This window comes from Sminthopsis crassicaudata, chromosome 4, assembly GCF_048593235.1.
Source record: "Sminthopsis crassicaudata isolate SCR6 chromosome 4, ASM4859323v1, whole genome shotgun sequence".
NCBI lineage: Eukaryota > Metazoa > Chordata > Mammalia > Dasyuromorphia > Dasyuridae > Sminthopsis > Sminthopsis crassicaudata.
In genome coordinates this window covers 184,857,654-184,872,916 of record NC_133620.1, presented here as the reverse complement: position 1 = coordinate 184,872,916, position 15,263 = coordinate 184,857,654, and the positions used below count along the sequence as shown (strand labels likewise).

Sequence of the window (15,263 nt, the reverse complement as noted above, 5' to 3'; positions counted from 1 at the left end):
CTGAACCTCAAACATATCAGTAATACACACAAATATGTAGAAAAAGTGTTAGGTTTAGAGCTGGAAAGTATCTTAAAGATCATCTAACCTAGGCTTCTTAACCTTTTTTTGTTGTTGTTTTTTTATATCATGGATCTCTCTGACAATCTGGTGAAACCTGATTATTCCTTGCATAAAATAAAAAACATAGGATTAATAGAGAAACTAATTATGAAACACCATTGCAGTATCAATTATTTTTTAAAGTTTATGGATCCCAGATTAAGAACTTCTAATGTATCTGTCCCCTTATTTTATTGTTGAGGAAGCTAAAGCACAGAAATGGAAAGCATAGAAATTTCCATCTTTTGGATCTTTCTTGTCCCCTGTTTATATTTAGCATCTTGTCCCATACAGAGTGGTTTACCACATATTGTCACATTGCACATAGAGCATTATTATTCTCAATATGGAATATTTATGGTAACCTTCATGAACCACAGCTGGTGTCTTAAATTATTTCCTTACTGCATGGACAGAGCTTGACCATTGTAGACATGTAGTGCATGTCAGTTTTTGTATTCAACCTAGATCCTGTATATTCCCAGGAGATTAAAACTGAAAAGTCATTACAAAGAATAGGACAAATGGAGAGGAAGGAAAATGGGATGCATATTTCTTTGGGGAGGGGTTCCTTTGTTTTGTTTTAAATGAAGAAAATTCAGATTAGTAGTTTACATGCAAAAAATTTAGAAACTTTATCTGTTTTTCATAGACTATAAACATTAAAGGTATGTGAATCCTAACCACAGTTCAGTCATCTAATTGAGTCTCTCTTTTCTTATGACAGATTTAATAACATGCTTATCTCGTGCTAACCATTCATCGAAGAATGAGTACAGGTAAATATAGGTGTTTTCAAATGCCCTCAGATTGCCACAATCTTGTCTCAGTTGGTATTTGGTTATTTTCAAAACCATCCCAGGTGCTACTGTAATGATCTTTCCAAAACAAAATCATATAGCAAAATTCACTCACTAACTGGAATAAGGAATCTCTTTATAGTACTGATGATAATCTTTGGTCTAGGAATTGACCTGGAAAAGATTTAAAGTGATCTTTACAATGCCCTTTATTCTTTCAATTTTGTTGTGATTTCCCAGTCTGCAGTGTTTCCTGTAGGCATATTGTTACTAGTACAAAGTTTATAAATATTCCTGTGTCCCTTCTGGCCCAATCCAGATGTGGTCTTTTTAAGAAAACTTAGTGGTAATGAATACTTTGGTCAGTAAGTGTTCATTTTACTTACTCTTAAAAGAAGGAATAGGTCCATGGGATAATGGTACAGTTAGACCATTGTGCTGTTCTGGTGAATAATTCAAGCTATAACAAAAGTGTAATGTGTCCAATGGAATTGGAAATCTATGAAAGTCAGAGCAGGCAGATAAGGGGGGTCAAAATACCACCAAACAATTGTTGATATGAACCTAAAATTCTCAGACAGATCTGCCTCATTCAAGAACCTCTTATATATACTTCTTTCTTAGAGAACTTTCCTAAATACAGGTAGACATAAACTCACGTGAGAATATAAAGAAGCAGCCAAAAAATGTGAAAAGATTAATAAATAAATATAAACCTCAAGTTCACAGATTAGGTTTAGTTCTTGCATCTTTGTTTCTTGAGTTGGTTCTGTGAACATATTGGGGTAATGTAGGAAGTTTATGGAATTTGTTTATTTGGCCAGTATCATTGTATACATAGCCTGGAGAAAGCCTAAAGGAAACACAGGTAGAGGAACTGCTATTTTAGTTATCTCTTTGGACTGTTTCCTATTGTTATCTGTCCCCAAAATCTCAGTGTAGTTTCAAGCTATTCAAGCACAAATTGCATTTGCCTTAAAATTAGGTTTTAAACTGCTAAAGCTTAAAACTACATTAAATTTTTGGAAATACCCTGTACATCAAATAATTGTGACTTTAAAAACTAGCAAAAAATGAAATATATATATATATATATATATATATATATATATATTTCATAGAAATTCACTTTAATATTTTGTTTTTCAAGAGTTTCTGTTTCATAAGGCTCATAACAGTTCCTCATTTCATATCAGAATATTAAGATTTTAAAGATGGAAGGGATATTGAAGCTCTTCTAGTCAAACTTCATTTTATAGATGGAAGGCAAATGGAGACCCAACAAATTGAAGTGATGGGCCTAAGCCAAAAATGGAACTAGAATCCAAGTTTGCCTGAAAACTATTATTTTAGCTACATTGTTATGCCATTGTGTTCTGAAAAGTTGGCTGTAAACAAATAGTTAATGAAATTGAATCATATTTTAAAGATATTACATGAGTTCATTATTTATAAAAGGTTTCTAATTATCGATACTTACATAAAGCAGAGAATACTTTTTCAAAGAATCACATCCTGATTTTTGTTTTGTATAAATTAAGGTTTTCCTAGATCAAGTTTGCTTAAAGCAAGATGCATTTGCATTCCCTCATCTTAACCAGCTCTTTCTCCTTTCACTACAGCAAATTTTGTCCAGCTGGCTGCAGAGACATAGTAGGCACTATCTCTGGGAATGTGGAAGATGGATACAGTGATGTAAGTAATCAATATAACAAAAATACTTTGAAAAAAAAATGATTGTTTGATATTGTTTCCTTAAAAGCAACATGAGATATAGTCAAGATAGTCAAAGGAGATGGAAACCTTTAATATCACATACACACACACAGACATACACACACACATCTATATCTATATCTCTATCTATCTATCTATCTATCTATCTATATCTATATCTATATATATCTATATATGTATATATATATATCTATATATGTGTATATATATATCTATATCTATATATATCTATATATGTGTATATATATAATCTTTTCCCTCTCCAAATCTGGTTTATACAAAACCCAAATGTAATCTAATTTTTTTCAGGGTTTGTTTATGTATCTTTTTCTTTTCAAAGAGATCTAGTTAGGGAAAACATTTTTACATTCAAGGGTTCTGATAAAGGCCTCATTTCTAAAATATATAAAGACTTGACTCAAATTTTTAAGAATTCAAGCCATTCTCCAATTGATAAATGGTCAAAGGATATGAACAGACAATTTTCAGATGAAGAAATTGAAATTATTTCTAGTCATATGAAAAGTGTTTTAAATTACATTGATCAGAGAAATGCAAATTAAGACAACTCTGAGATACTACACACTTCTCAGATTGGCTAAGATAATGCTGAATGTTGGAGGGGATGTGGGAAAACTGGGACACTGATACATTGTTGGTGGAGTTGTGAACTGATCTGACCATTCTGGAGAACAATTTGGAACTATGCCCAAAGAGTTCTCAAACTGTGCATATTGATCCAACAGTGTTTCTACTGGGGAAAAAAAAAGAGAGAGATCTTAAAGGAGGGAAAAGGATCCACATGTGCAAATATGTTTGTAGCAACTCTTTGTAGTGGCTAGAAACTGGAAACTGAGTAGATGCCCATCAGTTGGAGAATGACTGAATAAGTTGTGGTATATGAATGTTATAGAATATTATAATAGATGATCAGCAGGATGATTTCAGAGAAACCTTGAGAGACTTACAAGAACTGATTGTTGAGTGAAATGAGCAGAACCAGGACATCACTGTACATGGCAACAAGAAGATTATACAATGATCAATTCTTCTGGATGGGGCTCTCTTCAACAATGAGATGATTCAAACCAGTTCCAGTGATCTTGTGATGAATAGAGCCATCTACAGCCAGAGAGAAGACTGTGAGAACTGACTGTGGATCACAACATAGCATTTTCACTTTTTTTTTGTTGTTTACTTCAATTTTATTTTCTTTCTCATTTTTTTCCTTGTTGATCTGATTTTTCTTGTGCAGCACAATTGTGGTTTTTTTCTACTATGTTTACCATACATTGGATTACATCTAGGGAAGGGGGGAATTAGAACACAAGGTTTTGAAAAAGTCAATGTTGGAAAACTATCCATACATATGCTTTGAAAATAAAAAGCTTTAATTTCAAAAAAAGAGAGATCTAGTTATAGGAGTGTTCTCAATATTTGGAGATGATCCATCTTTATACCAGCATGCAAATTCTCTTGTATATACAAAATAGATGAGATCATGAGTGTATGGAATTAACTGAGTGAAGATACTGGTAGCCTTAAACTATACCTTAATTGTGACTTGAGACTTTATAATAACAAGGAGTTATAGATAAAAAAAGTTGCATGTGGTTGTCCCCTCCTGTTTCCCACCAATGCTTAATTACCATTTAAGTACCTCTTTTATAGACAATTTGGTTTTTTTATTTTTAGGATAGATTTCCACAATTAGAATATAAGCCTGGACTCCCCCAAATAATGGGAGAAAAGGACAATTGGGGGTGGAGGCTTCTGCATTCAGGCTGCTTAATCTTGTGTTTTGCAGTTTTATTTTGCACTCCTTTTATTGACAAACATCTTGTCAGATGGGAGATGACCTTTCTTGCAAGATTTAATAACCTTTTTTTTTGCTTTTTCTTATTCTGAGGATCTCTGTTTTTGTGGTTGATACTAACCCACACATAAGTAAAAATAAAATCCTTTAGGTTTCTCAGTATCTTTATTATTTGTAAATCTTATGAAATGATAAAGAAAAATCTTTTTAACACAAAATAGCAAGATGGTCACTATTTTTTGCCTTTAAATGATAGCTATACATGATAATATGGCTATTTTGGATTTAACATATTTTTATCATCTTTAACATATATTGTATTACATGCCATCTATGGGAGGGGGTAGGGAGAAGAGAGGGAAAAATTGAAACACAAGGTTTTTCAGGGTTAGTGTTGAAAAAATTCTCCTTTTACATGTTTTGAAAAATAAAAAAAAACCTTCAATAAAAGAAGATAATTTCTTAACAAACAAAAAAATTTAAATGACAGCTATAGATTGTTCAACCTACCACTGTTTCCCACCACTTCTTAATTAGCATTTATGTACCTCTTTTATAGACAATTTTTTTTGGGGGATAGATTTCCACAATTAGAATATAGATTTCTGAAAAATAGAATTCTGAATTCTGAAATCAACTTAGTCTCTCCCTTTTTCAGAAGATGCTACAATGCTAAGTTCCTGAGAACTTAGTTTCTGAGACTGTCTCTCTAGCATAGTTAAGGTAACCAGGATGTACCCAGGCTGCCTTGGTTAGCATTTTTAAAATACCTGTGATGGGAACCTAGGCTTTCCCAGACTACTTGTGTTAGTATCTTCAAGGCAGTGTCAACATCTCATTAAACATCCTAGTTAATGCCTTTTTTCCCCTCCTCCTCTGAGATAACCCCAAAATTATATTTCCTCTATAAAATATGTACGTATAATGAAGATCTTAAAGTCTTTTTTAGGACTAAGCCCACTGTGAGGTATTTTCTCTCCCTCATATCTTCCCTTTAATAGCTTCTTTCTCTTTACTATGACTAACTTTGATTAGTCTGCTAAACTTTTCTATGGCATATTCCTTTTAATGGATTTTTAAAAAATCCTTACAACTCCCAGTGCCTATTTTACCTGTTCATTTTGTCTGTAACCTCTTTTCCTAAATAAATGTCCCTTTTGGCAAAGAATGGCCATTATGAATTTGTCACACAGATATTTTGAACTAGAAATTGCCACCTTGACTTCATCACCACTACTTGATTTATGTTCCAGATTTTATATTATAAGTATACCTATATCCCTACCCACAAACATACATACCTATATGTATTTTTATTTTTGTTGTTCAGTTGGGACTCTTTGGGACCCCATTTGGGATTTTCTTGGCACAGATGCCATTTCCTTCTCTAGTTCATTTTATAGATGAGCAAACTAAGGCAAATACTTAAATGACTTGAGTCTCATTGGCCGAGTTCTTTATCTCCCTGTGCTACCTAGCTGTCTGTGTATTTACATACACAAACATATCCCCCAGAATATTGTCATGAAAATTTTTCATAATGCAGTAACCATTCTATCCAAATAACTAGTCATTTCCTTTCTGTTCATACATTGTTTCCCACCCTTTATCCTAATTCTTGTCCCTTGGTAACCCTCTGTTATGAATTCTTCCCAGGGAAAAAATATATCAGAAAATCCCTCTTCTAAAACATTTGGAATACAATGTACATAAAAAGAGCTTTGGGGTGTGTAAACATTTCTCATTCCAATTTACAATTTTATATCTGGTCTTTTCAAATGTTGAACATAAAAGCTTGGCATTGCCTGGAGAAATAACGATGATTAAAATCAAGAATCTTTTGAAGTGTTAAAGTTCCAATAATATCATAGGTTAATATATTGAGAACCAGAAGGGACCTATGAAACTAGAACCCCCAAAAGACCCTCGTACTTTCCCAAGGTCACACAACTAATTAGAAGAATTCAAACTTAGATCTTCCTAATGCCTACTTAGCCATGTTTCTCTAGTGTTTTGTGGCTCTTAAGTATTTTATATATATTAGCTTAGTTGATCTCATAGTACTATCAATCTTGTCATAACATTTTAGAACAAGCTTATTTTTCCTGAGAAGATTTCTTGGTTTTATTTTGTTTTGCCTTGTTTTTAAAAGGATACTTCAGTTATTGGATAATGGATAATTATTTTCTTTTTACATGCCTCTAAGTCTTATGACTAATCTGTGACATTTGGCAGTATTCTGTAGGTAGCTGGTATGTGTCAGAGTTGTTTATTGTAGATAATGTCATTGGTTCCACTTGAAATTGACTAAGAAATTATCTGGCTTTTCTGAGAAGGACCAAGCGCATGCTTGATCTGTAAAGTGATTAAATTAGAATTAAGGAAATCCTTTAATTGTCGGTGAAGGTATTTCAAAAACAGTAAAATAACCTAGAAAAGATCATGGTGACCTACTGCTTTTACAAAAGAATCTGAATAAGTTGTGTGTGGGAAATTTTTAATGATGTCTTTCTTGTTGTGATTGAAATGCTCCCTCTCTCAACAAGGACCAGAAAGGGCACCATTTTCCGAAGCTTTTTTGTTGTTGTTGGAAAAGTTTTTTGAAGGGCAATGGAAGCTTGCTATATAGACTATGAAATGGGTTGATTCAGTACATTTATTTACCAGCTACAAGTGAGCATCAAAACTCAGAGGACTATGGAGACTGAGAGTGGATCAAAACAATATTTTCACTTTTTTTAATTGTTGTTTGCTTGCATTTAGTTTTTTCTTATCTTTTTCCTTTTCTGATCTGATACAGAATAATTGTAGAAATATGTGTAGAAGAATTGCACATGTTTAACATATTGGATCACTTGATATCTGGGGGAGGGACAAGAATTTGCAAAGGTGAATGTTGAAAATTATTTATACATATGTTTTGAAAATAACAAGTTTTAATTTAAAAAAGAAAAAAAGGTGTTACCTTCTATACCCAGAGACCATTAGTTCTCTGCACGTGTGAGTAGTATTACCATCAGCAGTCTATTAGAGTCATATTAGACATCACATTGATACATCACCTTAAATATTGTAGAAGTTCAAAGGAACTTTAATAGTAGACTAATCTAATCTCTTCTATTTATAGATAAGCAAACTAGGGCCCAGAGTGGTTGAGACTCTATACATTATATTAGTGGCAAAGTCAGGTTTCATGAACCTTCATATTTTTTCCATTATACTACAGGACCTTTTTGGGATGTAGGGTTAACCCTAGTGATTCCAGCTTCTTACTGCTAATAGACCTAGAGAAAGAATCCAAATGTAAGATAAAAAAAAAAAAAAAAAAAAAAAAAAAAAAAATGGAAATCCTACTTGTGTGGTACTTTATTTTTAATTCCCTGAATGTTTTACTGAGAATCTTAGTACTATTTCTTCTGTGTTTCAGACCTCCTTATTATGCAAAGCAGCAGTACATGCTGGAGTGATTGCCGATGAACTGGGGGGCCAGATCAATGTGCTCAGTGTACTTCAGTCAGAAAGAATTGGCTCATATGAAGGAATTCTGGCCAATGGCATCTTCTCCAAGGTGTAAGTGTCACCATTCTGCTTTTTTCCCCTCTTATAGAAGTTAACCCTGAAGGCATAATTAGCCAGCTCCCATTAGAGAGAGCAGAAGGAATATAATGCTTACTGTTTATCATTTGAGAGGAAATTTGTATGTGCCATAATGAGCTCTGATGATTTCCTTTCCTTGTGGAAGATAAATGTAGCTTGTAAAAGGGCTCATTGGCAGTGCTGACATTTAAATTGAGGTGGTATAGGTCACACTTCTCCCTGCCCCCATTTCCCACTCCCTTTTGCAAGACACAGGAACCCTTGATCTATTACTGATTTTTACATATTCACTAAATTACTAATTAGTGCAGAATGTGTAAAAGATATTAAAACAGGAAATGTGTCAAAATATGCCTTTTTACTGCCTTTTAAAAAAACTTATTTAAATTTTTTGTTTACATTTTAAATTTTGAATTGTCTCCCTCTCTTCCAACCTATCTTATGCTAGAGAAGGCCACCATTTGACACAGATATATAAATATATATAAGACCATACTATAGATACTCCTACTTATCAGGTTTTTCTTTGGAAGTGGAGAGTATCTTTCTTCATAGAGCCTTTATTTTTTTTTATATTATAATATTAAGAACAATTTGGTCGTTCACATTGCTTTTGTTGTATATATACTTTTTACTTCTAAAGTAAATTGGATATATATGTTGTGTATAATATATGGAGAACATCTAGATTTATCCCAGCAAGCATCTTGAGGATTGGTTTATTTGTTTTTTATCTTTGCATCCCAATAACTAGCCCAGTGCCTGATACACAATAGTCATATAATGATTCAAGAGGAAACTAGTAAATAATCTTGTAGTCTAGTTCTACACAAATAAGTATAAATAATTACGTATAAGTATAAATAATTAAGTATAAATAATAAAATATATAGGTTTGTTTGTCATTGATTGGCATTTCAAGATCTTCCAAATATACAAAATGCAGTAAGATTATAAGATCATACATTAGAGCCTTAAATGCTGCTTAAATCTGGTCTTAGACACTGTAACCCTGGACAAGTCACTTAACCTTGTTTCCCTCATTCTCTTCATCTGTAAAATAAGATGGAGAAGGAAATTTCAAAATGGCCCAATATCTTTGCCAAATAGGGTGATGAAGAGTCAAACATAATTGAAATGACTAAACAGCAAGAGGAATGTTAGAGGTTTTCTAATCTGACTCCTTCCCTTTTTAAATGAAGAAACTGAAATCCAAAGAGATTGGCTTATTTGTCCAAGGTCATGTTGGTAGTAAGTGACTGCCTGCCATGCTTGGTGTTCTCTCCTTATTTCTGTCTCCTTGTTTTCCTGACCTGCCAGAGTTCCCAACTAAATTCTCTATCCCCCAAATCATAAAGCATTCCCTCTAAAATGGTCCCTAGTCTATCCCCTCAATTGTCTTATTTGGACATAGTTTGAAACAGAGGCTGTCACTGTCTATTCCCCATTTTTATAATTTTAACATCCTTTTAGTTTGGCATTTCAGATTTTCTTTAAACCAAAGGCTCAAAAAGATTATGGACTTTTCACGTTAACTCTATTGGAGGTATATTTAAGCTAAGTAACATCTTTCCATTTCTTCAAATCTTAAGCAGTGTGCTTTAAAGCTTAAAATCTTTTCTAAAATGAAACATTTCATAGATAGAGAAATATGTAGATGTGATCATAAGCCAGTTTATGGTGATTTGGTACATTAAGGCTTCCTGTCATTTTGTGATTTGTAGTAAAAATTATCCTTATCAAATGCTATTGCTTGTGTGCAGTGAGCCCTTAAATGTCAGATGTGACTTTGACCTTCCTGGGTCTATTTAGTTTTACATGATCTTAGCATCAGACTACAGTTGTCATGATCTATATACACACTTGTGTACATTAATATATTATTCCAGAAAGTTAGAGTTAATTATGGCATCACTTTGTTAGTTGCTACTAATACCAATCTGAACAAAAGAACATTGCATTTTTTTAAACTAAATTTTGTCAACTAGGGAGCTACCTGTATATTTATGTGTATGAATGTTCTCTCTGTATGAAGACATTGTCTTTTTAACAATTTTTTTCTTTTTTATTATTTTGAACCTGATAAACACAAACATTTTCTTATCATACAAAGAACAGATAAAGAGAATGACAGCGTGAATTTCTTTTTCATCCAGCTTGACTTTTTAAAAAATAGATATTAAATTTAATTCAATCCTTCTTCTCTATGTTCCTTTCTGAATTTTCTTCTGTTCTTTTCTGTGTATTTTTAAAATGTTTCATTGATGCTTTTTGGTGCAGTAGATAGAATCCTAGACTTGAAATTAGAAAGATTCATCTTCATGAGTTCAAACCAAACCTCAGACAGTAACTAGCTCTATGGCCCTGGGCAAATCACTTAACCCTCTTTGCCTCAGTATGTAAAATGATCAGAAGGAAATGGCAAACCACTCCAGGAACTTTGCCAAGAAAATCCCAAATGGGATCACAGAGTTGGACACAACTGAACAATTCTTTTGTGTGTATGTTACTATCATCCCTCCCACTATGTTCTTCTCCCATGCCCTTCCTTCCCCTGTCAAAAGCCTTCTCTTTTAACAAATAAATAAGTTCAAGCAAAATAAACCTATTCTTTTATTGGATCTGGGGAAAGGCAACATAAATGTATAAGTTATATCTTTTAGTCCCTAAAGTAAAGCTCCTACATTCAGCTGGAAGCAAGCTCATCCTCCGTCAATTCACTTCCCTCACTTAGGGAGACAAGACTCAGAAAGAGGGAATACATCCTGGAAATGCTTTATCAGCCCAGTAGAGAAGAAAATAAAAAGAGAAAACCTTGTTTTCTTATATTAGGCTATTTGTTATTCCTAGATATGTCTTAACCTAGCCACTCTTTTTAAATCATACTCATGAATGGCAGTCCCATAACTTTCCCAGAAGTATTTGCACTTTTAAAAAAACAATGTTTTTGTTCAGTTATGTCTGACTCTTCATGATTTCTATTTGGGGTTGTCTTGGCAAAGATAGTGCTTTGCCATTTTCTTCCCTCGTCATTTGACAGGTGAGGAAACTAAGGCAAACAGGATTAAATGACCTGCCCACAATCACACAATTAGTAAGTATCTGAGGCTGTATCAGGAAAATGAGTTTTCTTGATTCCAGACCCAGTGGTCTACCTAGCTGCCTCCTTTAAAAAGGATGTGCATCCCCATTAACTCATATTGGCAGAATTTCAGATATTCTGATAAAAAGAAGTGAAAATAAATGATAATATGAGAGAATAAAATTGGGGACCCTGATTGGAGTGGGGTATGGGGTCACAATACATGTAAGTCATGTCTACTAGTCTCCTAAGCCACTCTTTTCACCTTTCCTTTCCTTTCCCTTTCCCTTTCCCTTTCCCTTTCCTTTCCTTTTTTTTTTTCCTAAAGTACTGTAATAGAAAAAAGGGTTGAATATATTGGATTATTTGTTGTATAAAGGAGGGTGTGGGAGGAAGGGAGGTGGAAAAATTTGGAACACAAGGTTTTGCAAGGATGAATGTTGAAAACTATATGCATATATTTTGAAAATAAAAACCTAAAAAAAAATTTTTTTTAAAAAGAGTTGGATTTGAAGGCCTGGGGACAAAAATTTATTTCTGACCTTTCTGTTTATTTGTTAACTGTGACATTGGAAAACTTCATCAAATTCTTTGAACACATTTCCTCTTCTCATTTTCATGACCTGCTTCATGGGGCAGTCATGAAAATCAAAATTAATATTGCACATAAAACATTTTACAATTATTATTTTGTTTATATTAAATAGTGTGATACTAGGTTTGAACTTAGGTTTTCTGGCTCTAGATTTTAAAAGGGGTATGTGTGTGTGTTTGTTTTGCTTTTAAAAGTATACTACCAGCCCAATATATTAGACTACAGTGTACATTACCTATTTTACATTTATTTAGCTTTTTTAAAGGTTTACAGGTATAATTAAAAAATGCAACCTTCCAGAATTTTTTATTAGCTTTAGGCATAAGTCATCATCTTTAATCAGTTTCTCAACACTTTTTTCTACCATTTTAGAAAGAAGCAATGGGCAATATTTCCAAAACTCCCACTATTCCCAGTAGAATTGTAAATACCCAGTTCTCTTTAAACCCAGATCGGAGAACAGTCTTACACAATTAATCTTGGCCCTGGCCTCTGTTTAACTGCTTGATTTCTTTTTACAGTGAAATCTCTTACCCCAGGCATTACAGATTAATAAAAGTTTAGGATGGGCCAAGGACCTCTTGGCCCAATTGTACACAGAGAGAACATTTCCACTGAAGAGTACTTGAAATCTTAATATGTTTAAAGAACATTTTGTTGCAATCTATTCCCCTGGAGTAGGAGAAAAGGGGCAGAATATAGACCAGGAAGGAAGTTCACAAAGATAAGGGACATAGATTCATTATTTGTAGGAACTATCAGAGAAAACAGAAAAGAGCAGAAATCTAAGGACATTTCAAGGGCAAAGAATTACTGGATTCAGGAAGAAAAGTGAAAGTAAAAAAAATTAATTTCAGGAAATTTATTTGGATAATGCCCTTGAATATTTAAGAAAACATAATGGGTTATCTAAGCAAAGCCAAAAAGGGAATTAAAGAAATTGGTACTCTATCTAAATTGTTTTTTATTGAATGTTATCAGCTCTAGAAGGCCCGCCATATGACAAAAGAAAATGCCTACTAGTAGATTTTTAAACCATTGGGTCATTCTTGGAAGACAATTTATTTTGACATCTAAATAATTATACATAATCTTTGTTATTTTGACATCTGAACTAACTTGATAAACCTTATAAATAGATAGAGCTTAGTGACACAGATAGAGCCCATGACTTGGTGTCAGGAAAACCTGAATTTGAATTCTATCTTGGGCATTTATTAATTGTGTGATTTTTGGTAAATCACTTAACCTTCATTATCCTGAGTGTTCTCTTCTGTAAAATGGAGATAATAATACCACCTAAATACTGGGTTGTTGTGAGGATTATATGAAATAATATAACATATTAGTACTTTGCAAACCTTATAGCATTATATAAATACTAATTATTATTATTAGTAGTTAATCCACACTAATTGATAAATGTCAGGAAGCTTCTCTTCAAGAAATCTCATGTAGTTTTCCAGTTAACAGATCTATGACTTTTATCTGATCCTATTCTGAAACATTTCCAAAAGCTGCCATAATTATTTGTGGTTTCCCTCCATGATCACAAGATATATAAAAGTAAGTTCCCTTACATTCTGGAAATATAACTGCTTTCAAATGCATGTGTCTTTCACAGAAAGGTCCTCACATTTTGTTCCTTATCAAAGAGTAATTTTTGCCATTTGAAATTTTGTGTCATAGTGATGATAATATTTTACATTTCTATTTGGCTTTTTCTTTTGAGGGATTGGAGGTGAGAGGTGGTGATTGGTAGAGGAAGTCAATATAGGAATTCTCCCTACCTATTACAGATCAACAACCCTTAGGGTCTTAGAGACATTAGGATGTAGTGAGTGGATAAAGGGTTAACTAACATCCTCCTATTTTGTGAGAAGCAACATAGTACAGTGGGAAAGAGGGCTAAATATGAGATAGCAAGAATTGGTTTCCAAACCTGCTTCTGCTACATGCCTATATAAGTGACCTTAGGCAAAATATTTAACCACCCTTAATCTGAGTTTCTTCATCTGCAAAATGAGGGTGCTCTAAAATTCCCTTCTAGCTCTAGATCTATGAACCAGGGTGTATAACAGTCAGGACTTGAATTTGAGTCTTCTTATCATGAGACTAGCCCTCTGTAGGCTATTTCATTTGCTCTTTTTAATCTTCCTCTAAGAGATGGGTAGTATAGTAATTATCTCTGTTTTCCAGACAGAGATGCGGAAACCCATAAAGGGAATAAGACTGACCCAGGTTAAGTAGCTAATTATGGAGCAAAGCTGTAGTTAGTATCTGAGGTTTTCAAGAAGAGAGCAAAGGTATTTTTTTTTCTTCCACTCCAGCTTATTGCCTCTCGCTCCCAAATTCCAGAAATACTGCATTTTTTTAGTACTATTAGTCCTTATTTTCTGAAGCTCCCCAAGTGTGTCTATAATGAGTGTAAGATGAAGGGCTTTTTCAAATAATAAGTCACAGACAGGTGAGCTACTTGCTCAAGATTATAATTGATGGCAGAGTTGGAAGGAGAACCCAAGTTCTTTGTGCCGACTCCCATACCCTTTATTGTAACTTATACTATAATCAGGCAGAAGAGAACTGCCAGCATTAATTAAAAAAAAAATGCAAATTTAGCATGTCTAAAACTGAGCTCATTCTGTTTCCCCCTAAAACCTCTCTTTCTCCAAAGTTCCCTATTTCTTTTAAAACAATCATCATCTTTCAAGTGTTTCTGGTTTGTAATCTTTGCATTATTATCAACTTCTTTCTCTTCCTCTGCTTGCATATCCAAGCAATTATCAAACCTTCCTCTTACATAACTTCCACCTAGTTCAGGCCCTCATCACTTCTCACCTAAATTACTGCAATACTCTCCTACTTGGTCTTCCTGCCTCAAGTCTCACCACTCCAGTACATAATATGCCCTTCTGCCAAAGTAATTTTCCTCAAGAGCAGATCTAATCATGTGATGTCTATTCAACCAACTCTAATGGTTTTCTGTTGCCACTAGAATAAAATATAAATACCTTTGTTTAGATTTTAAAGTGTTACACAACCCGGCTTCACCCTACCTTTCCAGTCTCATTGAGCATTACTCCTCTTCTTACACTTTGTGATCTAGCCAAACTGGACTTTTTTTCTATTCTTCATTTTGTACTGGTTGGAATACACTCCTACTTCAGCTCTTCCTCATGGTCTCTCACTTCCTTTAAAATGCAGACAGCATTTTCTTCATGATGCTTTTCCTGATTCCCTGCCAAGTTTTCCCTCTTACAGTAAATTGTATTTAACTGCTTTGTGTGTGTGTATAGTGCACATGTGCATATGTACATGCATATACATATATGTATATACAGGTAATATACATATATAGTTATAGTTGGTGTGCCTATTTATTTGCTTTATATTTGTGTTGTATTTGTATACACACAAACACATATACACATGTTTCCTACTCCATTAAAATGTGAACTCATTGAGGTTGGGGATTGTTCCATTTGTTATATCTGTATCCCCAATGTCTAGCACAGTGTCTTGCCAAAAATAAAT

At 33.5% G+C, this 15,263-nt stretch overlaps 1 protein-coding gene across 3 annotated transcripts in view; it reads left to right on the top strand.

Moving 5' to 3' along the window:
• DCBLD1 (discoidin, CUB and LCCL domain containing 1) overlaps window positions 1-15,263 on the top strand; it is a 101,484-nt gene that overhangs the window by 64,301 nt on the left and 21,920 nt on the right. For all 3 annotated transcript variants that reach the window (XM_074310017.1, XM_074310018.1, XM_074310020.1), the window contains exons 4-6: window positions 830-881; window positions 2,525-2,597; window positions 7,883-8,025. In XM_074310017.1, coding sequence (XP_074166118.1) covers window positions 830-881; window positions 2,525-2,597; window positions 7,883-8,025 — 268 coding nt within the window. The remainder of the gene's footprint in view (window positions 1-829; window positions 882-2,524; window positions 2,598-7,882; window positions 8,026-15,263) is intronic.